At 46.1% G+C, this 27,500-nt stretch overlaps 1 protein-coding gene across 1 annotated transcript in view; it reads right to left on the bottom strand.

Annotated features, from left to right (window-relative positions):
* Positions 1–27,500, bottom strand: part of cacna2d4a (calcium channel, voltage-dependent, alpha 2/delta subunit 4a) — a 241,211-nt gene that overhangs the window by 190,625 nt on the left and 23,086 nt on the right. Inside the window, exons 5-12 of the mRNA XM_064939205.1 lie at positions 23,453–23,513; positions 16,666–16,816; positions 16,464–16,538; positions 12,399–12,488; positions 10,792–10,905; positions 9,651–9,729; positions 3,327–3,460; positions 1,189–1,266 (exon numbers count right to left, since the gene is read on the bottom strand). Coding sequence (XP_064795277.1) covers positions 1,189–1,266; positions 3,327–3,460; positions 9,651–9,729; positions 10,792–10,905; positions 12,399–12,488; positions 16,464–16,538; positions 16,666–16,816; positions 23,453–23,513 — 782 coding nt within the window. The remainder of the gene's footprint in view (positions 1–1,188; positions 1,267–3,326; positions 3,461–9,650; positions 9,730–10,791; positions 10,906–12,398; positions 12,489–16,463; positions 16,539–16,665; positions 16,817–23,452; positions 23,514–27,500) is intronic.

Raw genomic sequence — 27,500 nt, 5'->3', positions numbered from 1 at the left:
TAGACCAGAGCCCTATTCCCTATCTAGTGCACAACATTAGACAAGGGCCCTATTCCCTATCTAGTGCACTACTTTAGACCAGAGCCCTATTCCCTATCTAGTGCACTACTTTAGACCAGAGCCCTATTCCCTATGTAGTGCACTACTTTAGACCAGAGCCCTATTCCCTATCTAGTGCACTACTTTAGACCAGAGCCCTATTCCCTATCTAGTGCACTACTTTAGACCAGAGCCCTATTCCCTATCTAGTGCACCACTTTAGACCAGAGCCCTATACCCTATATAGTGTACTACTGTTGACCAGAACCCTATTCCCTATATAGTGTACTACTGTTGACCAGAGCCCTATTCCCTATATAGTGCACTACTTTAGACCAGAGCCCTATTCCCTATATAGTGCACTACTTTAGACCAGAGCCCTATTCCCTATATAGTGCACTACTTTAGACCAGAGCCCTATTCCCTATATAGTGCACTACTTTAGACCAGAGCCCTATTCCCTATATAGTGCACTACTTTAGACCAGAGCCCTATTCCCTATAAAGTGCACTACTTTAGACCAGAGCCCTATTCCCTATATAGTGCACTACTTTAGACCAGAGCCCTATTCCCTATATAGTGGACTACTTTAGACCAGAGCCCTATTCCCTATATAGTGCACTACTTTAGACCAGAGCCCTATTCCCTATATAGTGGACTACTTTAGACCAGAGCCCTATTCCCTATATAGTGCACTACTTTAGACCAGAACCCTATTCCCTATATAGTGTACTACTGTTGACCAGAGCCCTATTCCCTATATAGTGCACTACTTTAGACCAGAGCCCTATTCCCTATATAGTGGACTACTTTAGACCAGAGCCCTATTCCCTATATAGTGTACTACTGTTGACCAGAGCCCTATTCCCTATATAGTGTACTACTGTTGACCAGAGCCCTATTCCCTATATAGTGCACTACTTTAGACCAGAGCCCTATTCCCTATATAGTGCACTACTTTAGACCAGAGCCCTATTCCCTATATAGTGGACTACTTTAGACCAGAGCCCTATTCCCTATATTGTGCACTACTTTAGACCAGAGCCCTATTCCCTATATAGTGCACTACTTTAGACCAGAGCCCTATTCCCTATATAGTGCACTACTTTAGACCAGAGCCCTATGGGACTCAGCCCAGACCCCACTCACAGTCTCCTTCTTCTTGCTGAACACAGGCATGGCCACAGAGGTCATGAGGAGCAGGCTCTGAGCCTGGGTGTTGAACAGCTGGGAAGAAACAGGATCACAGTTAGTGTCTGATATGACTGGAAGACAATACACACATCTACTGTCAGGTACAGAGGAAGACTAGTGTCTGACACTATAAACACATCTACTGTCAGGTACAGAGGAAGACTAGTGTCTGACACTATAAACACATCTACTGTCAGGTACAGAGGAAGACTAGTGTCTGACACTATAAACACATCTACTGTCAGGTACAGAGGAAGACTAGTGTCTGACACTATAAACACATCTACTGTCAGGTACAGAGGAAGACTAGTGTCTGACACTATAAACACATCTACTGTCAGGTACAGAGGAAGACTAGTGTCTGACACTATACACACATCTACTGTCAGGTACAGAGGAAGACTAGTGTCTGACACTATAAACACATCTACTGTCAGGTACAGAGGAAGACTAGTGTCTGACACTATAAACACATCTACTGTCAGGTACAGAGGAAGACTAGTGTCTGACACCATAAACACATCTACTGTCAGGTACAGAGGAAGACTAGTGTCTGACACTATAAACACATCTACTGTCAGGTACAGAGGAAGACTAGTGTCTGACACTATAAACACATCTACTGTCAGGTACAGAGGAAGACTAGTGTCTGACACTATAAACACATCTACTGTCAGGTACAGAGGAAGACTAGTGTCTGACACTATAAACACATCTACTGTCAGGTACAGAGGAAGACTAGTGTCTGACACTATAAACACATCTACTGTCAGGTACAGAGGAAGACTAGTGTCTGACACTATAAACACATCTACTGTCAGGTACAGAAGAAGACTAGTGTCTGACACTATAAACACATCTAGCCAATTCAAGTTTATTCGTCATATGGACAGGATACAGAGAGAGTACACAGGATACAGCGTAGAGTACACAGTACAATGAAATGGAGAGCTCCAACATGATCTAGTTCTACAATACAATAGCTATTTTCTAACAGCTACATGTGAAAAGCTAAGCAGCTAGTGAACACTTTCTATCAGACGTCTACTAAACATCTCTAAAGAACAGAGCCCAGACTTTACCTCTGCTGTGTTGGGCAGCTGGCGGAGTGAGGGAGTGAGTGAGTAAGTGAGTGAGTGAGTGAGTGAGTGAGTGAGTGAGTGAGTGAGTGAGTGAGTGAGTGAGTGAGGGAGTGAGGGAGTGAGTGAGTGAGTGAATGAGACAGAGTGAAAGAGAGAGAGAAAGAGAGAGAGTGGAAGAGTGAGAGAACAAGACACAGATGAGAAGGAGAGAACAGACAAACAACAGAATAGAAGACATGGAAATGGAGACATAAGATAAAATAATATACAGATGAAGACAAACAGAGAAACAGATCAGAATGAGATACAGAGAAAGAGAGAGAGAGAGAGAGAGAGAGAGAAAGAGAGAGAGAGATAGAGAGCATAGCCTTGCTATTGAGAAAGGTCGCCGTAGGCAGACATGGCTCTCAAGAGAAGACAGGCTATGTGCCCACTGCCCACAAAATGAGGTGGAAACTGAGCTGCACTTCCTAACCTCCTGCCCAATGTATGACCATATTAGAGAGACATATTTCCCTCAGATTACACAGATCCACAAAGAATTCGAAAACAAATCCAATTTTGAAAAACTCCCATATCTACTGGGTGAAATTCCACAGTGTGCCATCAGAGCAGCAAGATTTGTGACCTGTTGCCACGAGAAAAGGGCAACCAGTGAAGAACACGCACCATTGTAAATAAACCCATATCTATGCTCATTTATTTTATCTTGTGTCCTTAACCATTTGTACATGTAAAAACACTGTATATATATAATATGACATTTGTAATGTCTTTATTGTTTTGAAACTTCTGTATGTGTGATGTCTACTGTTAATTTTTATTGTTTATTTCACTTTATATATTATCTATCTTACTTGCTTTGGCAATGTTAACACATGTTTCCCATGCCAATAAAGCCCTTGAATTGAATTGAATTGAGAGAGACAAAGAGAGAGACCGGGAGAGAGACAGAATGCCAGACAGTGAGAGGGTCAGAAAGAGAGAGAGAGAGGAGAGAGAGAATCTCACCGCACTGTCCATGTAAGCCTCTGTCCAGATGATGTCATGATCATGGTTGATGACCATTGGTCGACTCAGAACGTGAAGGTACTCCATGACATTCTCCTGAACATCGGCCAGCGTGGAGACGTGTGTGTAGTAACCTGTATGGGACAAGGTATACAGGGTATATGACAATACACACACACACACACACACACACACACACACACACACACACACACACACACACACACACACACACACACACACACACACACACACAGAGCTGCATTAGCAGATGGGCTTTGGGGTATAATTGACAGTGATAAGTGGGTGTTTGTGTTGAGCTCATTCCACATGTTAAGATGATTATTAGTGGGGTGCATTATCCTCACCGTCCACAGGAGGGCAGCACAGCTATTAGCACAGCTAATCCTGACCATCTATTCTCCCTCTTTTTTCCAGCCCAGAGTATGCAAACACAGCCATAATCTCTCTCTACCGCACACACATGATTAATGATCTATCACTGTGGTATTGGTGGAGTATTCAGACTGAGTGTAGATTCACAGCGGTCACATAATGAAAAGGATTCAGACAGTGTAGTGTTGTAGTACAGGGTAGAGTGGTGTTCAGGCTTACAGGGGATAAACCAGTTATAACAACACTCCATTAAGCCCTCCTGTCCCAGTCATTGGGATTGAAGAGTGAAGGACTGTGTTACTATGTCTCACTACATACAGATGGGAGGACTGTGTTACTATGTCTCACTACATACAGGGTTTATACAGATGGGAGGACTGTGTTACTATGTCTCACTACATACAGATGGGAGGACTGTGTTACTATGTCTCACTACATACAGATGGGAGGACTGTGTTACTATGTCTCACTACATACAGATGGGAGGACTGTGTTACTATGTCTCACTACATACAGATGGGAGGACTGTGTTACTATGTCTCACTACATACAGGGTTTATACAGATGGGAGGATATATATATTCCTATAGAGCACATTTGACTGGGTCAGGATGAGGGGTCATATTCTACTGGGTCGGGATGAGGGGTCATGTTCTACTGGGCCAGGATGAGGGGTCATGTTCTACTGGGTCAGGATGAGGGGTCATATTCTACTGGGTCGGGATGAGGGGTCATGTTCTACTGGGTCAGGATGAGGGGTCATGTTTTACTGGGTCAGGATGAGGGGTCATGTTCTACTGGGTCAGGATGAGGGGTCATATTCTACTGGGTCGGGATGAGGGGTCATGTTCTACTGGGTCAGGATGAGGGGTCATGTTCTACTGGGTCAGGATGAGGGGTCATGTTCTACTGGGTCAGGATGAGGGGTCATGTTCTACTGGGTCAGGATGAGGGGTCATGTTCTACTGGGTCAGGATGAGGGGTCATGTTCTACTGGGTCAGGATGAGGGGTCATGTTCTACTGGGTCAGGATGAGGGGTCATATTTTACTGGGTCAGGATGAGGGGTCATGTTCTACTGGGTCAGGATGAGGGGTCATGTTCTACTGGGTCAGGATGAGGGGTCATGTTCTACTGGGTCAGGATGAGGGGTCATGTTCTACTGGGTCAGGATGAGGGGTCATGTTCTACTGGGTCAGGATGAGGGGTTATATTTTACTGGGTCGGGATGAGGGGTCATGTTCTACTGGGTCAGGATGAGGGGTTATATTTTACTGGGTCGGGATGAGGGTTCATGTTCTACTGGGTCAGGATGAGGGGTCATGTTCTACTGGATCAGGATGAGGGGTCATGTTCTACTGGGTCAGGATGAGGGGTCATGTTCTACTAGGTCAGGATGAGGGGTCATGTTCTACTGGGTCAGGATGAGGGGTCATGTTCTACTGGGTCAGGATGAGGGGTCATGTTTTACTGGGTCAGGATGAGGGGTCATGTTCTACTGGGTCAGGATGAGGGGTCATGTTCTACTGGGTCAGGATGAGGGGTCATGTTCTACTGGGTCAGGATGAGGGGTCATGTTCTACTGGGTCAGGAAAAAGATGCAGCGCTGCAAACAGACCTGTAGAACAGGGTTACTGCTATACAGTGGGTTGTAGAACAGGGTTACTGCTATACAGTGGGTTGTAGAACAGGGTTACTGCTATCCAGTGGGTTGTAGAACAGGGTTACTGCTATCCAGTGGGTTGTAGAACAGGGTTACTGCTATACAGTGGGTTGTAGAACAGGGTTACTGCTATACAGTGGGTTGTAGAACAGGGTTACTGCTATACAGTGGGTTGTAGAACAGGGTTATTGCTATACAGTGGGTTGTAGAACAGGGTTACTGCTATACAGTGGGTTGTAGAACAGGGTTACTGCTATACAGTGGGTTGTAGAACAGGGTTACTGCTATACAGTGGGTTGTAGAACAGGGTTACTGCTATCCAGTGGGTTGTAGAACAGGGTTACTGCTATACAGTGGGTTGTAGAACAGGGTTACTGCTATACAGTGGGTTGTAGAACAGGGTTACTGCTATACAGTGGGTTGTAGAACAGGGTTACTGCTATACAGTGGGTTGTAGAACAGGGTTACTGCTATACAGTGGGTTGTAGAACAGGGTTACTGCTATACAGTGGGTTGTAGAACAGGGTTACTGCTATACAGTGGGTTGTAGAACAGGGTTACTGCTATACAGTGGGTTGTAGAACAGGGTTACTGCTATACAGTGGGTTGTTGAACAGGGTTACTGCTATACAGTGGGTTGTAGAACAGGGTTACTGCTATACAGTGGGTTGTTGAACAGGGTTACTGCTTTACAGTGGGTTGTAGAACAGGGTTACTGCTATACAGTGGGTTGTAGAACAGGGTTACTGCTATACAGTGGGTTGTAGAACAGGGTTACTGCTATACAGTGGGTTGTAGAACAGGGTTACTGCTATACAGTGGGTTGTAGAACAGGGTTACTGCCATACAGTGGGTTGTAGGGTTGTAGAACAGGGTTACTGCTATACAGTGGGTTGTAGAACAGGGTTACTGCTATACAGTGGGTTGTAGAACAGGGTTACTGCTATACAGTGGGTTGTAGAACAGGGTTACTGCTATACAGTGGGTTGTAGAACAGGGTTACTGCCATACAGTGGGTTGTAGAACAGGGTTACTGCTATACAGTGGGTTGTAGAACAGTGTTACTGCCATACAGTGGGTTGTAGGGGTGTAGAACAGGGTTACTGCTATACAGTGGGTTGTAGAACAGGGTTACTGCTTTACAGTGGGTTGTAGAACAGGGTTACTGCTATACAGTGGGTTGTAGAACAGGGTTACTGCTATACAGTGGGTTGTAGAACAGGGTTACTGCTATACAGTGGGTTGTAGAACAGGGTTATTGCTATACAGTGGGTTGTAGAACAGGGTTACTGCTATACAGTGGGTTGTAGAACAGGGTTACTGCTATACAGTGGGTTGTAGAACAGGGTTACTGCTATACAGTGGGTTGTAGAACAGGGTTACTGCTATACAGTGGGTTGTTGAACAGGGTTACTGCTATACAGTGGGTTGTAGAACAGGGTTACTGCTATACAGTGGGTTGTAGAACAGGGTTACTGCTATACAGTGGGTTGTTGAACAGGGTTACTGCTATACAGTGGGTTGTAGAACAGGGTTACTGCTATACAGTGGGTTGTAGGGTTGTAGAACAGGGTTACTGCTATACAGTGGGTTGTAGAACAGGGTTACTGCTATACAGTGGGTTGTAGAACAGGGTTACTGCTATACAGTGGGTTGTAGAACAGGGTTACTGCTATACAGTGGGTTGTAGAACAGGGTTACTACTATACAGTGGGTTGTAGAACAGGGTTACTGCTATACAGTGGGTTGTAGAACAGGGTTACTGCTATACAGTGGGTTGTAGAACAGGGTTACTACTATACAGTGGGTTGTAGAACAGGGTTACTGCTATACAGTGGGTTGTAGAACAGGGTTACTGCTATACAGTGGGTTGTAGAACAGGGTTACTGCTATACAGTGGGTTGTAGAACAGGGTTACTGCTATACAGTGGGTTGTAGAACAGGGTTACTGCTATACAGTGGGTTGTAGAACAGGGTTACTGCTATACAGTGGGTTGTAGGGGTGTAGAACAGGGTTACTGCTATACAGTGGGTTGTAGAACAGTGTTACTGCCATACAGTGGGTTGTAGAACAGGGTTACTGCTATACAGTGGGTTGTAGGGGTGCAGAACAGGGTTACTGCTATACAGTGGGTTGTAGAACAGGGTTACTGCTATACAGTGGGTTATAGAACAGGGTTACTGCTATACAGTGGGTTGTAGAACAGGGTTACTGCTATACAGTGGGTTGTAGAACAGGGTTACTGCTATACAGTGGGTTGTAGAACAGGGTTACTGCTATACAGTGGGTTATAGAACAGGGTTACTGCTATACAGTGGGTTGTAGAACAGGGTTACTGCTATACAGTGGGTTGTAGAACAGGGATACTGCTATACAGTGGGTTGTAGAACAGGGTTACTGCTATACAGTGGGTTGTAGAACAGGGTTACTGCTATACAGTGGGTTGTAGAACAGGGTTACTGTTATACAGTGGGTTGTAGAACAGGGTTACTGCTATACAGTGGGTTGTAGAACAGTGTTATTGCTATACAGTGGGTTGTAGAACAGGGTTACTGCTATACAGTGGGTTGTAGAACAGGGTTACTGCTATACAGTGGGTTGTAGGGTTGTAGAACAGGGTTACTGCTATACAGTGGGTTGTAGGGTTGTAGAACAGGGTTACTGCTATACAGTGGGTTGTAGAACAGGGTTACTGATATACAGTGGGTTGTAGAACAGGGTTACTGCTATACAGTGGGTTGTAGAACAAGGTTACTGCTATACAGTGGGTTGTAGAACAGGGTTACTTCTATACAGTGGGTTGTAGAACAGGGTTACTGCTATACAGTGGGTTGTAGAACAGGGTTACTGCTATACAGTGGGTTGTAGAACAGTGTTACTGCTATACAGTGGGTTGTAGAACAGGGGTACTGCTATACAGTGGGTTGTGGAACAGGGTTACTGCTATACAGTGGGTTGTAGAACAGGGTTACTGCTATACAGTGGGTTGTAGAACAGGGTTACTGCTATACAGTGGGTTGTAGAACAGGGTTACTGCTATACAGTGGGTTGTAGAACAGGGTTACTGCTATATAGTGGGTTGTAGAACAGGGTTACTGCTATACAGTGGGTTGTAGAACAGGGTTACTGCTATACAGTGGGTTGTAGAACAGGGTTACTGCTATACAGTGGGTTGTAGAACAGGGTTACTGCTATACAGTGGGTTGTAGAACAGGGTTACTGCTATACAGTGGGTTGTAGAACAGGGTTACTGCTATACAGTGGGTTGTAGAACAGGGTTACTGCTATACAGTGGGTTGTAGAACAGGGTTACTGCTATACAGTGGGTTGTAGAACAGGGTTACTGCTATACAGTGGGTTGTAGAACAGGGTTACTGCTATACAGTGGGTTGTAGAACAGGGTTACTGCTATACAGTGGGTTGTAGAACAGGGTTACTGCTATACAGTGGGTTGTAGAACAGGGTTACTGCTATACAGTGGGTTGTAGAACAGGGTTACTGCTATACAGTGGGTTGTAGAACAGGGTTACTGCTATACAGTGGGTTGTAGAACAGGGTTACTGCTATACAGTGGGTTGTAGAACAGGGTTACTGCTATACAGTGGGTTGTAGAGGTGTAGAACAGGGTTACTGCTATACAGTGGGTTGTAGAACAGGGTTACTGCTATACAGTGGGTTGTAGAGGTGTAGAACAGGGTTACTGCTATACAGTGGGTTGTAGAACAGTGTTACTGCTATACAGTGGGTTGTAGAACAGGGTTACTGCTATACAGTGGGTTGTAGAACAGGGGTACTGCTATACAGTGGGTTGTAGAACAGTGTTACTGCTATACAGTGGGTTGTAGAACAGGGTTACTGCTATACAGTGGGTTGTAGAACAAGGTTACTGCTATACAGTGGGTTGTAGAACAGTGTTACTGCTATACAGTGGGTTGTAGAACAGGGTTACTGCTATACAGTGGGTTGTAGAACAGGGTTACTGCTATACAGTGGGTTGTAGAACAGGGTTACTGCTATACAGTGGGTTGTAGAACAGGGTTACTGCTATACAGTGGGTTGTAGAACAGGGTTACTGCTATACAGTGGGTTGTAGAACAGGGTTACTGCTATACAGTGGGTTGTAGAACAGGGTTACTGCTATACAGTGGGTTGTAGAACAGGGTTACTGCTATACAGTGGGTTGTAGAACAGGGTTACTGCTATACAGTGGGTTGTAGAACAGTGTTACTGCTACAGTGGGTTGTAGGGGCACATTAGATAATGACCTTTATTGTTGCAGGCAATCCACTTCACAGTGTCAGCGAAGGTCACCTCACGACCAATAAGGTAAGTAAAAACACGCACCTGAAAAAGACAAATTGTTTTCAGCACCTAGTGTCACCTAGTCATACCTCTCTTGTCTTAGTATCACCTTGTCATACTTCCCTTGTATTAGTGTCACCTAGTCATACCTCCCTTGAATTGGTGTCACCTAGTCAAACCTCCCTTGTATTAGTGACACCTAGTCATACCTCCCTTGTCTTAGTGTCACCTAGTCATACCTCCCTAGTCATACCTCCCTAGTCATACCTCCCATGTCTTAGTGTCACCTAGTCATACCTCTCTAGTCTTAGTTTCACCTAGTCAAACCTCCCTTGTCTTAGTGTCACCTAGTCAAACCTCCCTTGTCTTAGTGTCACCTAGTCATACCTCCCATGTCTTAGTGTCACCTGGTCATACCTCTCTAGTCTTAGTGTCACCTAGTCATACCTCCCTAGTCATACCTCCCTAGTCATACCTCTCTAGTCTTAGTGTCACCTGGTCATACCTCTCTAGTCTTAGTGTCACCTAGTCAAACCTTCCTAGTCATACCTCCCATGTCTTAGTGTCACCTAGTCATACCTCCCATGTCTTAGTGTCACCTAGTCAAACCTCCCTAGTCATACCTCTCTAGTCTTAGTGTCACCTAGTCAAACCTCCCATGTCTTAGTGTCACCTAGTCAAACCTCCCATGTCTTAGTGTCACCTAGTCATACCTCCCATGTTTTAGTGTCACCTAGTCATACCTCCCTAGTCATACCTCCCATGTCTTAGTGTCACCTCGTCATACCTCTCTAGTCTTAGTGTCACCTCGTCATACCTCTCTAGTCTTAGTGTCACCTCGTCATCCCTCTCTAGTCTTAGTGTCACCTAGTCATACCTCCCATGTTTTAGTGTCACCTCGTCATACCTCCCTTGTCTCATAATCCCTCCAAAAGAGAAAGAGGTTTCTGAGCCGTGTGTGTGTAACGTTGGTTACCCTGCGTTCTGTGTGTGTGTGTGTGTGTAACGTTGGTTACCCTGCGTTCTGTGTGTGTGTGTGTGTGTGTGTAACGTTGGTTACCCTGCGTTCTGTGTGTGTGTGTGTGTGTGTGTAACCTTGGTTACCCTGCGTTCTGGCCAGTTGAACTCCTGAAACACTTCCTCATAATCCTCCATGGCTCCGTCAGTGATCAGCATGATGGCCTGGTTACACAGACTGCCCTGACCCAAAGATGCAGCCTAGAGGACACACAGAGACGCACAGAGACACACACATTGTGACGCCCCTCCCACTCTGTCTGCCGTATTCTGTCTCTTTGCTCTCGTTTTCATTAGGATGTCGGTGGGCGGAGCCGGGAGGGTCGTCAGTGACATGGGACACACCTGGGTCTGGGTGTGTCCCAGGATAAATACACCTCTTCACCAGTCATGGAGGAGACTCTCTCCATACAGACACACCTGGGTCTGGGTCTGTCCCAGGATAAATACACCTCTTCCCCATTCATGGAGGAGACTCTCTCCATACAGACACACCTGGGTCTGGGTCTGTCCCAGGATAAATACACCTCTTCACCAGTCGTGGAGGAGACTCTCTCCATACAGACACACCTGGGTCTGGGTCTGTCCCGGGATAAATACACCTCTTCTCCAGTCATGGAGGAGACTCTCTCCATACAGACACACCTGGGTCTGGGTGTGTCCCAGGATAAATACACCTCTTCTCCAGTCATGGAGGAGACTCTCTCCATACAGACGCATTGTTAGATTTTGGTTGTGGCATTTTTGGGGCCGTTTGTTTGCTTTGACACCTTCCAGTACCCCTCATTATCACATTTATGCACGTAAACATTCTCTCACACGACTGATTTACTGACTACACACACCGTTGTTAATTGTATTTAGTTGTCTTCAGTTAATAAATATATTTTGTTATTCCTTATCGCCACGTTGTGTCCCTTTTTGTTACGAACTTTGAGCCGGTTTGTGACGCACACACAGACAAACGCGCCACGCACACACACACACACACGCCACGCACACACCACGCGCCACGCACACCCGCGCCAAGCACACACACACGCGCCACGCACACACACACGCGCCACGCACACACACCCCACGCACACACACACGCACCACGCACACACACACCCCACGCACACACAAACACACGCCACACACGCGCCACGCACACAGTATCATTCCTTGCAGAGCTGGATGGAGATAAATTAATTCCTTCAAAGACTGAGGAGGATATGTCTATACACCAAAGAAGACAAACCTCACTGAGGATGATATGTCTATACACCAAAGAAGACAAACCTCACTGAGGATGATATGTCTATACACCAAAGAAGACAAACCTCACTGAGGATGATATGTCTATACACCAAAGAAGACAAACCTCATTGAGGATGATATGTCTATACACCAAAGAAGACAAACCTCATTGAGGATGATATGTCTGTACACCAAAGAAGACAAACCTCATTGAGGATGATATGTCTGTACACCAAAGAAGACAAACCTCATTGAGGATGATATGTCTATACACCAAAGAAGACAAACCTCACTGAGGATGATATGTCTATACACCAAAGAAGACAAACCTCATTGAGGATGATATGTCTATACACCAAAGAAGACAAACCTCACTGAGGATGATATGTCTATACACCAAAGAAGACAAACCTCACTGAGGATGATATGTCTGTACACCAAAGAAGACAAACCTCATTGAGGATCTTGAAGGATTCCTTCATGGCCTTCTTGACTTTCCCCTCTCCTTTTACCTGGAGCTCCTCAACCAGCAACTTGAAGTGCTGCAGAGAAAGAGAAGGAGAGAGAGAGATAAGGAGAAGGAGAGAGACCGAGAGAGAGAGAGACAGAGAGAGAGAGAGAGAGACAGAGAGAGAGAGAGATAGACAGAGAGACAGAGAAAGAGACAGAGAGAGATAGACAGAGAGAGAGAGAGAGAGATAGACAGAGAGACAGAGAAAGAGACAGAGAGAGACAGAGAGAGAGAGAGAGAGAGAGAGACAGCGAGAGAGAGAGGGGGGAGAGAGAGAAGGAGAGACAGAGAGAGAGAGAGACAGAGAGAGAGAGAGAGAGAGAGAGAGAGAGGGGGGGACTATTTAAATTAAACGGAGCAAAACTATAAACGAAACATGAATTACAGTTCATATAAGGAAATCAGTCAATTGAAATTAATTCCTTAGGGCCTAATCTATGGATTTCACATGTCTGAGAGAGAGGGAGGGAGAGAGGGAGAGAGAGCGAGAGGGACAGAGAGAGAGAGAGAGGGCAGGGGCACCCCAGTGGGTGGGCCTTTGCCCTCCCAGGCCCACTCATGCCTGGGGAGCCAGGCCCAGCCAATCAGAATGGGCTGGCGTGGTTACACATAGCCTGCGGTTGTGAGGCCGGTTGGACGTACTGCCAAATCTAAAAATAAAACATTGGAGGTGGCTTATGGTAGAGAAATTAACATTAAATTCTCTGGCAACAGCTTTGGTGGACATTCCTGCAGTCAGCATGCCAATTGCATGCATTGTGGCATTGTGTTGTGTGACAAAACTGCACATTTTAGAGTGGAGTTTTGGCTGCTTCCCTGTCTGCCTGGCCAATCACATCATCTCCTGGGGAGTCACGTGACAGTAAAGCTGTTGGTAAGGGATGACCCCACCTGCTCTGCTCTGTGATACACGTAGAGGAGGAGGGGAAGAAGAGGGGAGGAGATGAGGAAGAGGAGGAGGAGATGAGGATCAGAAAGTAGACCACCGGCCCGATACCTGACCCACAACAAAAAATAGCCTGAACTCCACAGCAGGTGTGATGCCAGACAGACAACAAACAATAGACTGAACTCCACAGCAGGTGTGATGCCAGACAGACAACAAACAATAGACTGAACTCCACAGCAGGTGTGATGCCAGACAGACAACAAACAATAGACTGAACTCCACAGCAGGTGTGATGCCAGACAGACAACAAACAATAGACTGAACTCCACAGCAGGTGTGATGCCAGACAGACAACAAACAATAGACTGAACTCCACAGCAGGTGTGATGCCAGACAGACAACAAACAATAGACTGAACTCCACAGCAGGTGTGATGCCAGACAGACAACAAACAATAGACTGAACTCCACAGCAGGTGTGATGCCAGACAGACAACAAACAATAGACTGAACTCCACAGCAGGTGTGATGCCAGACAGACAACAAACAATAGACTGAACTCCACAGCAGGTGTGATGCCAGACAGACAACAAACAATAGACTGAACTCCACAGCAGGTGTGATGCCAGACAGACAACAAACAATAGACTGAACTCCACAGCAGGTGTGATGCCAGACAGACAACAAACAATAGACTGAACTCCACAGCAGGTGTGATGCCAGACAGACAATAAACAATAGACTGAACTCCACAGCAGGTGTGATGCCAGACAGACAACAAACAATAGACTGAACTCCACAGCAGGTGTGATGCCAGACAGACAATAAACAATAGACTGAACTCCACAGCAGGTGTGATGCCAGACAGACAACAAACAATAGACTGAACTCCACAGCAGGTGTGATGCCAGACAGACAACAAACAATAGACTGAACTCCACAGCAGGTGTGATGCCAGACAGACAACAAACAATAGACTGAACTCCACAGCAGGTGTGATGCCAGACAGACAACAAACAATAGACTGAACTCCACAGCAGGTGTGATGCCAGACAGACAACAAACAATAGACTGAACTCCACAGCAGGTGTGAAGCCAGACAGACAACAAACAATAGACTGAACTCCACAGCAGGTGTGAAGCCAGACAGACAACAAACAATAGACTGAACTCCACAGCAGGTGTGAAGCCAGACAGACAACAAACAATAGACTGAACTCCACAGCAGGTGTGATGCCAGACAGACAACAAACAATAGACTGAACTCCACAGCAGGTGTGATGCCAGACAGACAACAAACAATAGACTGAACTCCACAGCAGGTGTGATGCCAGACAGACAACAAACAATAGACTGAACTCCACAGCAGGTGTGATGCCAGACAGACAACAAACAATAGACTGAACTCCACAGCAGGTGTGATGCCAGACAGACAACAAACAATAGACTGAACTCCACAGCAGGTGTGAAGCCAGACAGACAACAAACAATAGACTGAACTCCACAGCAGGTGTGAAGCCAGACAGACAACAAACAATAGACTGAACTCCACAGCAGGTGTGAAGCCAGACAGACAACAAACAATAGACTGAACTCCACAGCAGGTGTGATGCCAGACAGACAACAAACAATAGACTGAACTCCACAGCAGGTGTGATGCCAGACAGACAACAAACAATAGACTGAACTCCACAGCAGGTGTGAAGCCAGACAGACAACAAACAATAGACTGAACTCCACAGCAGGTGTGATGCCAGACAGACAACAAACAATAGACTGAACTCCACAGCAGGTGTGATGCCAGACAGACAACAAACAATAGACTGAACTCCACAGCAGGTGTGAAGCCAGACAGACAACAAACAATAGACTGAACTCCACAGCAGGTGTGAAGCCAGACAGACAGAAAAGAGACAGGGAGAATAGGAGAGGAGGGTTCGGGGGAGGAAGGAAATAAAGAAAGGGAAATGGGCTGAAAGGAGTTGAGGCCATATGGGGGAGAGGAGGGGAAGACAGGAATAAAATGAAAGGAGTTGAGGCCGTATGGGGGAGAGGAGGGGGAGACAGGAATACAATGAAAGGAGTTGAGGAGGGGAAGACAAGAATAAAATGAAAGGAGTTGAGGCCGTATGGGGGAGAGGAGGGGAAGACAGGAATAAAATGAAAGGAGTTGAGGCCTTATGGGGGAGAGGAGGGGAAGACAGGAATAAAATGAAAGGAGTTGAGGAGGGGAAGACAAGAATAAAATGAAAGGAGTTGAGGCCGTATGGGGGAGAGGAGGGGAAGACAGGAATAAAATGAAAGGAGTTGAGGCCTTATGGGGGAGAGGAGGGGAAGACAGGAATAAAATGAAAGGAGTTGAGGCCGTATGGAGGAGAGGAGGGGAAGACAGGAATAAAATGAAAGGAGTTGAGGCCATATGGAGGAGAGGAGGGGAAGACAGGAATAAAATGAAAGGAGTTGAGGAGGGGGAAGACAAGAATAAAATGAAAGGAGTTGAGGCCGTATGGGGGAGAGGAGGGGAAGACAGGAATAAAATGAAAGGAGTTGAGGCCGTATGGAGGAGAGGAAGACAGGAATAAAATGAAAGGAGTTGAGGCCGTATGGGGGAGAGGAGGGGAAGACAAGAATAAAATGAAAGGAGTTGAGGCCGTATGGGGGAGAAGAGGGGAAGACAAGAACAAAATGAAAGGAGTTGAGGCCATATGGGGGATAGAGGGATAGAGCGAGGGTGAGATAGAGAGAGCGTGAGATAGAGAGAGCGTGAGATAGAGAGAGCGTGAGATAGAGGGAGGGGGTGCAATAGAGGGAGGGAGGGAGGGAGGGAGGGAGGGAGGGAGGGAGGGAGGGAGGGAGGGAGGGAGGGAGGGAGGGAGGGAGGGAGGGAGGGAGGGAGGGAGGGAGGGAGGGAGGGAGGGAGGGAGGGAGGGAGGGAGGGAAGAGTTGTCGTGCTGTCAAAGCCCTTCGAGTCCCTGCCAGGAACAGTAGTCTAGTGGCACCCGGCCCACTGGTGTGAATCCTATCGCTCTGAGCCTTCTGAACCAGCCTTAATGAGCAAACAGCTTATGGGCCTTAATTGATGAATTGAGTTAATTAGCATTAGAGAGCCATTGGTTACCTCTCGGTTGTCCAGGTCAGCCTGGACCAGGGTGCCCTTGAAGCAGGGTTCAACGTATTGGACATAGTCGCTGTACTGTGGGAAAGAACGCATAGGGAACACAGGTCAAGGATCAGAGTGTGTGTGTGTGTGTGTTAATCGCTGCGTGAGGCAGAGTAAATAATGTGCGATGTGTTTGTGTGTTAATCTCCTAGTTACTCACGGCGATGACGTTGACAAAGTCGTTCTCCCCTAGTGTGTCCAGGATGGTGTTAATAGTGTGCTTGGCGATAGTGAGCCTGAGACCCTTCATACTCCCGCTGACGTCCACTACGATGATGATGTCCTTGGGAGAGGTCGCAGCCTGGATGTACCTGGAACAGAGCAGAGGGCAAAGGTCAACTGATTCAATCAATCAGATATTTGGTTTTCGGGTATTTGTTGGTCTGTTGGGGCACTTGGATATCAACAACGGTGGGACGTATACGATCCCGATTATAAAGGCCTGTCCGCTATAAAGGCCTATCGGACTGGACCTATTGCAAGCCAAGGCCAAAGGTTTATACGAGAGGTCAAGGTTCAGTGGATACACGATTACCCAGACATTCTTAGAATTCCAGCTGGTTCTATGGTTCTGATACGGAACAATGGAACAGTTGGAAGGAGGAGTCAGAACTGTCCAGGAATATCTCCTGAGAGGTTAATGAGCTTGGGCACACTGGAGGATAAGGATAAAGAGACGATGGAAGGGGAGGAGGGAGGTCACATGGAGGGCGTAAATAAAGAGACGATCGAAGGGGAGGAGGGAGGCAGGTCACATGGAGAGCGTAAATAAAGAGACGATCGAAGGGGAGGAGGGAGGGAGGATGGCCGCTCCTCTCTTATCCTGTCCTCTGTCAATCGGGAGCTTCTTACAAACCACACCAAGCCATTGTCTTAACCATCAGACCGACAACACTCTCAACATCCAAGACTGAGGGACACTCAATATCCAAGACTGAGGGACACTCTCTACATCCAAGACTGAGGGACACTCTCAACATCCAAGACTGAGGGACACTCTCAACATCCAAGACTGAGGGACACTCTCTACATCCAAGACAGAGGGACACTCTCAACATCCAAGACAGAGGGACACTCTCAACATCCAAGACTGAGGGACACTCTCAACATCCAAGACTGAGGGACACTCTCTACATCCAAGACTGAGGACACTCTCTACATCCAAGACTGAGGGACACTTAATATCCAAGACTGAGGGACACTCTCAACATCCAAGACTGAGGGACACTCTCTACATCCAAGACTGAGGACACTCTCAACATCCAAGACTGAGGGACACTCTCAACATCCAAGACTGAGGGACACTCTCTACATCCAAGACTGAGAGACACTCTCTACATCCAAGACTGAGGGACACTCTGTACATCCAAGACTGAGGGACACTCTCTACATCCAAGACTGAGGGACACTCTCTACATCCAATGACTGAGGGACACTCTCTACATCCAAGACTGAGGGACACTCTCAACATCCAAGACTGAGGGACACTCTCAACATCCAAGACTGAGGGACACTCTCAACATCCAAGACTGAGGGACACTCTCTACATCCAAGACTGAGGGACACTCTCTACATCCAAGACTGAGGGACACTCAATATCCAAGACTGAGGGACACTCTCAACATCCAAGACTGAGGGACACTCTCAACATCCAAGACTGAGGGACACTCTCAACATCCAAGACTGAGGGACAATCTCAACATCCAAGACTGAGGGACACTCTCAACATCCAAGACTGAGGGACACTCTCAACATCCAAGACTGAGGGACACTCTCAACATCCAAGACTGAGGGACACTCTCTACATCCAAGACTGGGGACACTCTCTACATCCAAGACTGGGGGACACTCTCAACATCCAAGACTGGGGACACTTAATATCCAACGTTGTGAGGGTTTCTGGCTCTGTCGTCCTCTCCTGCAGTCAAATGACCCAATTGCCTCATCGGTGGAATGTTATTCATTTTTTTGAAAATCAATAAACATTTTTTTTTTTTTTAATGCCGAAAATCTGGTGTTTCTATGTCAAAGAGTTGTGTTATACTTCATTCTTCTGTGATGTATATAAAGTGTAATATTGTGAAGTAAACTCAACATGTAATACATTTCAACTCTATGTCTGACATGATACAGGTGTTTTCTTTCTGTTAAGCCCATAACCACGTGTGTGAGGTGTACATTTTGTTTCAACGTAGATTTGTTTAAGACTACCAAGGAACACTCTGTGTGACCCTGATTTCCCCACGGCAGTAAGAAGGTTTAAGGTCCTTTTATACCAAATTAGGAAGAATCCTAAACCTAAATCCTAAAGTGTGAATAAACAGGAAACCTGAGAACTCTCCAACTGGGATTCCTGGGAAACCTGGGGATTTAGTGAAAGCTACCAGACCGTTCCAATCCTCGTTCCTCAGCCAGGGCAACACCTCATCAAGAGAGTGCGATTCCAAATCACCTCTGCTCGGCTCTACATTTAGTTAGACCGGAACGGACCTAATCTACGCTGTCAAAACGTACAGGACAGACCACAGATTACTCCTCAATAGTGACCTTTTGACCCGGACACTTGTTTTCCCCACAGGACCTGCTGTTCAGGTTGCCGTGACCACCAGACCCAGGGATGGTAATAGCCAGCCTATCAGGTGGCAGCACGGTGGGGGTTGTAATTCCCTACAGACCAGGGACAGACGGCCAGTCACCGAAATAACAGATTAGTGAAGCTAGAGAGCCGAGGAACTGCCGGGTTCAGGGAATCTAACAGATGACTTCCTCATTACTACAGGCTCACACAGGAAATACTCCCGGGTGACTTCCTCATTACTACAGGCTCACACAGGAAATACTCCCAGATGACTTCCTCATTACTACAGGCTCACACAGGAAATACTCCCAGATGACTTCCTCATTACTACAGGCTCACACAGGAAATACTCCCAGATGACTTCCTCATTACTACAGGCTCACACAGGAAATACTCCCAGATGACTTCCTCATTACTACAGGCTCACACAGGAAATACTCCCAGATGACTTCCTCATTACTACAGGCTCACACAGGAAATACTCCCAGATGACTTCCTCATTACTACAGGCTCACACAGGAAATACTCCCAGATGACTTCCTCATTACTACAGGCTCACACAGGAAATACTCCCAGATGACTTCCTCATTACTACAGGCTCACACAGGAAATACTCCCAGATGACTTCCTCATTACTACAGGCTCACACAGGAAATACTCCCAGATGACTTCCTCATTACTACAGGCTCACACAGGAAATACTCCCAGATGACTTCCTCATTACTACAGGCTCACACAGGAAATACTCCCAGATGACTTCCTCATTACTACAGGCTCACACAGGAAATACTCCCAGATGACTTCCTCATTACTACAGGCTCACACAGGAAATACTCCCAGATGACTTCCTCATTACTACAGGCTCACACAGGAAATACTCCCAGATGACTTCCTCATTACTACAGGCTCACACAGGAAATACTCCCATATGACTTCCTCATTACTACAGGCTCACACAGGAAATACTCCCAGATGACTTCCTCATTACTACAGGCTCACACAGGAAATACTCCCAGATGACTTCCTCATTACTACAGGCTCACACAGGAAATACTCCCAGATGACTTCCTCATTACTACAGGCTCACACAGGAAATACTCCCAGATGACTTCCTCATTACTACAGGCTCACACAGGAAATACTCCCAGATGACTTCCTCATTACTACAGGCTCACACAGGAAATACTCCCAGATGACTTCCTCATTACTACAGGCTCACACAGGAAATACTCCCAGATGACTTCCTCATTACTACAGGCTCACACAGGAAATACTCCCAGATGACTTCCTCATTACTACAGGCTCACACAGGAAATACTCCCAGATGACTTCCTCATTACTACAGGCTCACACAGGAAATACTTCCAGATGACTTCCTCATTACTACAGGCTCACACAGGAAATACTCCCAGATGACTTCCTCATTACTACAGGCTCACACAGGAAATACTCCCAGATGACTTCCTCATTACTACAGGCTCACACAGGAAATACTCCCAGATGACTTCCTCTTTCCTCTTAACAAAAAGGCTCTCAGAGCAGGAATACAGACAGATATGGGCTGCACTACGCCCCAAATTCAACCCTATTCCCTATATAGTGCACTACTTTAGACCAGAGCCCTATTCCATATATAGTGCACTACGTTAGACCAGAGCCCTATTCCCTATATAGTGCACTACTTTAGTCCAGAGCACTATTCCCTATATAGTGCACTACTTTAGTCCAGAGCCCTATTCCCTAAATAGTGTACTACTTTAGACCAGAGCCCTATTCCCTATATAGTGCACTACTTTAGTCCAGAGCACTATTACCTATATAGTGCACTACTTTAGTCCAGAGCCCTATTCCCTATATAGTGTACTACTGTAGACCAGGGCCCTATTCCCTAAATAGTGTACTACTGTTGACCAGAGCCCTATTCCCTATATAGTGTACTACTGTTGACCAGAGCCCTATTCCCTATATAGTGTACTATTGTTAACCAGAGCCCTATTCCCTATATAGTGCACTACTTTAGACCAGAGCCCTATTCCATATATAGTGCACTACGTTAGACCAGAGCCCTATTCCCTATATAGTGCACTACTTTAGTCCAGAGCACTATTCCCTATATAGTGCACTACTTTAGTCCAGAGCCCTATTCCCTAAATAGTGTACTACTTTAGACCAGAGCCCTATTCCCTATATAGTGCACTACTTTAGTCCAGAGCACTATTACCTATATAGTGCACTACTTTAGTCCAGAGCCCTATTCCCTATATAGTGTACTACTGTAGACCAGGGCCCTATTCCCTAAATAGTGTACTACTGTTGACCAGAGCCCTATTCCCTATATAGTGTACTACTGTTGACCAGAGCCCTATTCCCTATATAGTGTACTATTGTTAACCAGAGCCCTATTCCCTATATAGTGCACTACTGTTGACCAGAGCCCTATTCCCTATATAGTACACTACTGTTGACCAGGGCTCTATTCCCTATGTAGTGTACTAGTGTAGACCAGGGCCCTATTCCCTAAATAGTGTACTACTGTTGACCAGAGCCCTATTCCCTATATAGTGTACTATTGTTAACCAGAGCCCTATTCCCTATATAGTGCACTACTGTTGACCAGAGCCCTATTCCCTATATAGTGTACTACTGTTGACCAGGGCTCTATTCCCTATGTTGTGTACTAGTGTAGACCAGGGCCCTATTCCCTATATAGTGTACTACTGTTGAGCAGAGCCCTATTCCCTATATAGTGCACTACTGTTGACCAGGGCTCTATTCCCTATGTAGTGTACTACTGTAGACCAGGGCCCTATTCCCTATATAGTGTACTACTGTAGACCAGGGCCCTATTCCCTATATAGTGTACTACTGTTGACCAGAGCCCTATTCCCTATATACTGTACTACTGTAGACCAGGGCCCTATTCCCTATATTGTGTACTACTGTTGACCAGGGCCCTATTCCCTATGTAGTGTACTAGTGTTGACCAGGGCTCTATTCCCTATATAGTGTACTACTGTTGACCAGGGCTCTATTCCCTATATAGTGTACTACTGTAGACCAGGGCCCTATTCCCTATATAGTGTACTACTGTAGACCAGGGCCCTATTCCCTATATAGTACACTACTGTTGACCAGGGCCCTATTCCCTATATAGTGTACTACTGTAGACCAGGGCCCTATTCCCTATATTGTGTACTACTGTTGACCAGGGCCCTATTCCCTATATAGTGTACTACTGTAGACCAGGGCCCTATTCCCTATATAGTGTACTACTGTTGACCAGAGCCCTATTCCCTATATAGTGTACTACTGTAGACCAGAGCCCTATTCCCTATATTGTGTACTACTGTTGACCAGGGCCCTATTCCATATATAGTGTACTACTGTTGACCAGGGCCCTATTCCCTATACTGTACTACTGTTGACCAGGGCCCTATTCCCTATATAGTGGACTACTGTTGACCAGGGCCCTATTCCCTATATAGTGTACTACTGTTGACCAGAGCCCTATTCCCTATATAGTGTACTACTGTTGACCAGGGCTCTATTCCCTATATAGTGTACTACTGTTGACCAGGGCTCTATTCCCTATATAATGTACTACTGTTGACCAGAGCCCTATTCCCTATATAGTGTACTACTGTTGACCAGAGCCATATTCCCTATATCGTGTACTACTGTTGACCAGAGCCCTATTCCCTATATAGTGCACTACTGTTGACCAGAGCCCTATTCCCTATATAGTGTACTACTGTTGACCAGAGCCCTATTCCCTATATAGTGTACTACTGCTGACCAGAGCCCTATTCCCTATATAGTGCACTACTGTTGACCAGAGCCCTATTCCCTGTATAGTGTACTACTGTTGACCAGAGCCCTATTCCCTATATAGTACACTACTGTTGACCAGGGCCCTATTCCCTATATAGTGCACTACTGTTGACTAGAGCCCTATTCCCTATATAGTGCACTACTGTTGACCAGAGCCCTATTCCCTATATAGTGCACTACTGTTGACCAGAGCCCTATTCCCTATATAGTGCACTACTGTTGACCAGAGCCCTATTCCCTATATAGTGCACTACTGTTGACCAGAGCCCTATTCCCTATATAGTGCACTACTGTAGACCAGGGGCCTATTCCCTATATAGTGTACTACTGTAGACCAGGGCCCTATTCCCTATATAGTGCACTACTGTAGACCAGAGGCCTATTCCCTATATAGTGTACTACTGTAGACCAGGGCCCTATTCCCTATATAGTGCACTACTGTAGACCAGGGGCCTATTCCCTATATAGTGTACTACTGTTGACCAGGGCTCTATGTAGAGAATAGGGTGCCATTTGGGATGCAGATTTAGGAACTCACCAGTTTCTGTTCCTGCAGTCAAACGTGACGACGCCATTTTCATCCGGGGTCCATGCGATGCCTGTGGAAATGGTGTATTGGGAATATATGGTACAACGCTGAATTATCAGTTCAGATGGCCTGATAGACTCAGTTATAGACTGGAACAGCTGAGCCCCACTATACCTCTAATGGCCTGATAGACTCAGTTATAGACTGGAACAGCTGAGCCCCACTATATCTCTAATGGCCTGATAGACTCAGTTATAGACTGGAACAGCTGAGTCCCACTATACCTCTAATGGCCTGATAGACTCAGTTATAGACTGGAACAGCTGAGCCCCACTATACCTCTAATGACCAGAATGACTCAGCTATAGACTGGAACAGCTGAGTCCCACTATACCTCTAATGACCTGATAGACTCAGTTATAGACTGGAACAGCTGAGTCCCACTATACCTCTAATGGCCTGATAGACTCAGTTATAGACTGGAACAGCTGAGTCCCACTATACCTCTAATGGCCTGATAGACTCAGTTATAGACTGGAACAGCTGAGCCCCACTATACCTCTAATGGCCTGATAGACTCAGTTATAGACTGGAACAGCTGAGTCCCACTATACCTCTAATGGCCTGATAGACTCAGTTATAGACTGGAACAGCTGAGTCCCACTATACCTCTAATGCCCTGAGAGACTCAGTTATAGACTGGAACAGCTGAGTCCCACTATACCTATAATGGCCTGATAGACTCAGTTATAGACTGGAACAGCTGAGTCCCACTATACCTATAATGCCCTGAGAGACTCAGTTATAGACTGGAACAGCTGAGTCCCACTATACCTCTAATGACCTGAGAGATATAGACTGGAACAGCTGAGCCCCACTATACCTCTAATGACCAGAATGACTCAGTTATAGACTGGAACAGCTGAGCCCCACTATACCTCTAATGGCCTGATAGACTCAGTTATAGACTGGAACAGCTGAGTCCCACTATACCTCTAATGGCCTGATAGACTAAGTTATAGACTGGAACAGCTGAGTCCCACTATACCTCTAATGGCCTGATAGACTCAGTTATAGACTGGAACAGCTGAGTCCCACTATACCTCTAATGCCCTGAGAGACTCAGTTATAGACTGGAACAGCTGAGTCCCACTATACCTCTAATGGCCTGATAGACTCAGTTATAGACTGGAACAGCTGAGTCCCACTATACCTCTAATGGCCTGATAGACTCAGTTATAGACTGGAACAGCTGAGTCCCACTATACCTCTAATGGCCTGATAGACTCAGTTATAGACTGGAACAGCTGAGTCCCACTATACCTCTAATGGCCTGATAGACTCAGTTATAGACTGGAACAGCTGAGTCCCACTATACCTCTAATGGCCTGATAGACTCAGTTATAGACTGGAACAGCTGAGTCCCACTATACCTCTAATGGCCTGATAGACTCAGTTATAGACTGGAACAGCTGAGTCCCACTATACCTCTAATGGCCTGATAGACTCAGTTATAGACTGGAACAGCTGAGCCCCACTATACATCTAATGGCCTGATAGACTCAGTTATAGACTGGAACAGCTGAGTCCCACTATACCTCTAATGGCCTGATAGACTCAGCTATAGACTGGAACAGCTGAGTCCCACTATACCTCTAATGGCCTGATAGACTCAGTTATAGACTGGAACAGCTGAGTCCCACTATACCTCTAATGACCAGAATGACTCAGTTAAAGACTGGAACAGCTGAGTCCCACTATACCTCTAATGGCCTGATAGACTCAGTTATAGACTGGAACAGCTGAGTCCCACTATACCTCTAATGGCCTGATAGACTCAGTTATAGACTGGAACAGCTGAGTCCCACTATACCTCTAATGGCCTGATAGACTCAGTTATAGACTGGAACAGCTGAGTCCCACTATACCTCTAATGCCCTGAGAGACTCAGTTATAGACTGGAACAGCTGAGTCCCACTATACCTCTAATGGCCTGATAGACTCAGTTATAGACTGGAACAGCTGAGTCACACTATACCTATAATGGCCTGATAGACTCAGTTATAGACTGGAACAGCTGAGTCCCACTATACCTATAATGCCCTGAGAGACTCAGTTATAGACTGGAACAGCTGAGTCCCACTATACCTCTAATGACCTGAGAGATATAGACTGGAACAGCTGAGCCCCACTATACCTCTAATGACCAGAATGACTCAGTTATAGACTGGAACAGCTGAGCCCCACTATACCTCTAATGGCCTGATAGACTCAGTTATAGACTGGAACAGCTGAGTCCCACTATCCCTCTAATGGCCTGATAGACTCAGTTATAGACTGGAACAGCTGAGTCCCACTATACCTAAAATGGCCTGATAGACTCAGTTATAGACTGGAACAGCTGAGTCCCACTATACCTCTAATGGCCTGATAGACTCAGTTATAGACTGGAACAGCTGAGTCCCACTATACCTCTAATGCCCTGAGAGACTCAGTTATAGACTGGAACAGCTGAGTCCCACTATACCTATAATGGCCTGATAGACTCAGTTATAGACTGGAACAGCTGAGTCCCACTATACCTATAATGCCCTGAGAGACTCAGTTATAGACTGGAACAGCTGAGTCCCACTATACCTCTAATGACCTGAGAGATATAGACTGGAACAGCTGAGCCCCACTATACCTCTAATGACCAGAATGACTCAGTTATAGACTGGAACAGCTGAGCCCCACTATACCTCTAATGGCCTGATAGACTCAGTTATAGACTAGAACAGCTGAGTCCCACTATCCCTCTAATGGCCTGATAGACTCAGTTATAGACTGGAACAGCTGAGTCCCACTATACCTAAAATGGCCTGATAGACTCAGTTATAGACTGGAACAGCTGAGTCCCACTATACCTCTAATGGCCTGATAGACTCAGTTATAGACTGGATCAGCTGAGTCCCACTATACCTCTAATGCCCTGAGAGACTCAGTTATAGACTGGAACAGCTGAGCCCCACTATACCTCTAATGGCCTGATAGACTCAGTTATTGACTGGAACAGCTGAGTCCCACTATACCTATAATGCCCTGAGAGACTCAGTTATAGACTGGAACAGCTGAGTCCCACTATACCTCTAATGACCTGAGAGATATAGACTGGAACAGCTGAGCCCCACTATACCTCTAATGACCAGAATGACTCAGTTATAGACTGGAACAGCTGAGCCCCACTATACCTCTAATGGCCTGATAGACTCAGTTATAGACTGGAACAGCTGAGTCCCACTATACCTATAATGCCCTGAGAGACTCAGTTATAGACTGGAACAGCTGAGTCCCACTATACCTCTAATGGCCTGATAGACTCAGTTATAGACTGGAACAGCTGAGTCCCACTATACCTCTAATGGCCTGATAGACTCAGTTATAGACTGGAACAGCTGAGCCCCACTATACATCTAATGGCCTGATAGACTCAGTTATAGACTGGAACAGCTGAGTCCCACTATACCTCTAATGGCCTGATAGACTCAGCTATAGACTGGAACAGCTGAGTCCCACTATACCTCTAATGGCCTGATAGACTCAGTTATAGACTGGAACAGCTGAGTCCCACTATACCTCTAATGACCAGAATGACTCAGTTAAAGACTGGAACAGCTGAGTCCCACTATACCTCTAATGGCCTGATAGACTCAGTTATAGACTGGAACAGCTGAGTCCCACTATACCTCTAATGGCCTGATAGACTCAGTTATAGACTGGAACAGCTGAGTCCCACTATACCTCTAATGGCCTGATAGACTCAGTTATAGACTGGAACAGCTGAGTCCCACTATACCTCTAATGGCCTGAGAGACTCAGTTATAGACTGGAACAGCTGAGTCCCACTATACCTCTAATGACCTGAGAGATATAGACTGGAACAGCTGAGCCCCACTATACCTCTAATGACCAGAATGACTCAGTTATAGACTGGAACAGCTGAGTCCCACTATACCTCTAATGCCCTGAGAGACTCAGTTATAGACTGGAACAGCTGAGTCCCACTATACCTATAATG

The sequence above is a fragment of the Oncorhynchus masou genome, chromosome 27, assembly GCF_036934945.1.
Source record: "Oncorhynchus masou masou isolate Uvic2021 chromosome 27, UVic_Omas_1.1, whole genome shotgun sequence".
In the NCBI taxonomy this organism is placed as follows: Eukaryota; Metazoa; Chordata; class Actinopteri; order Salmoniformes; family Salmonidae; genus Oncorhynchus; species Oncorhynchus masou.
This window is presented reverse-complemented; position numbering and strand designations above follow the sequence as displayed.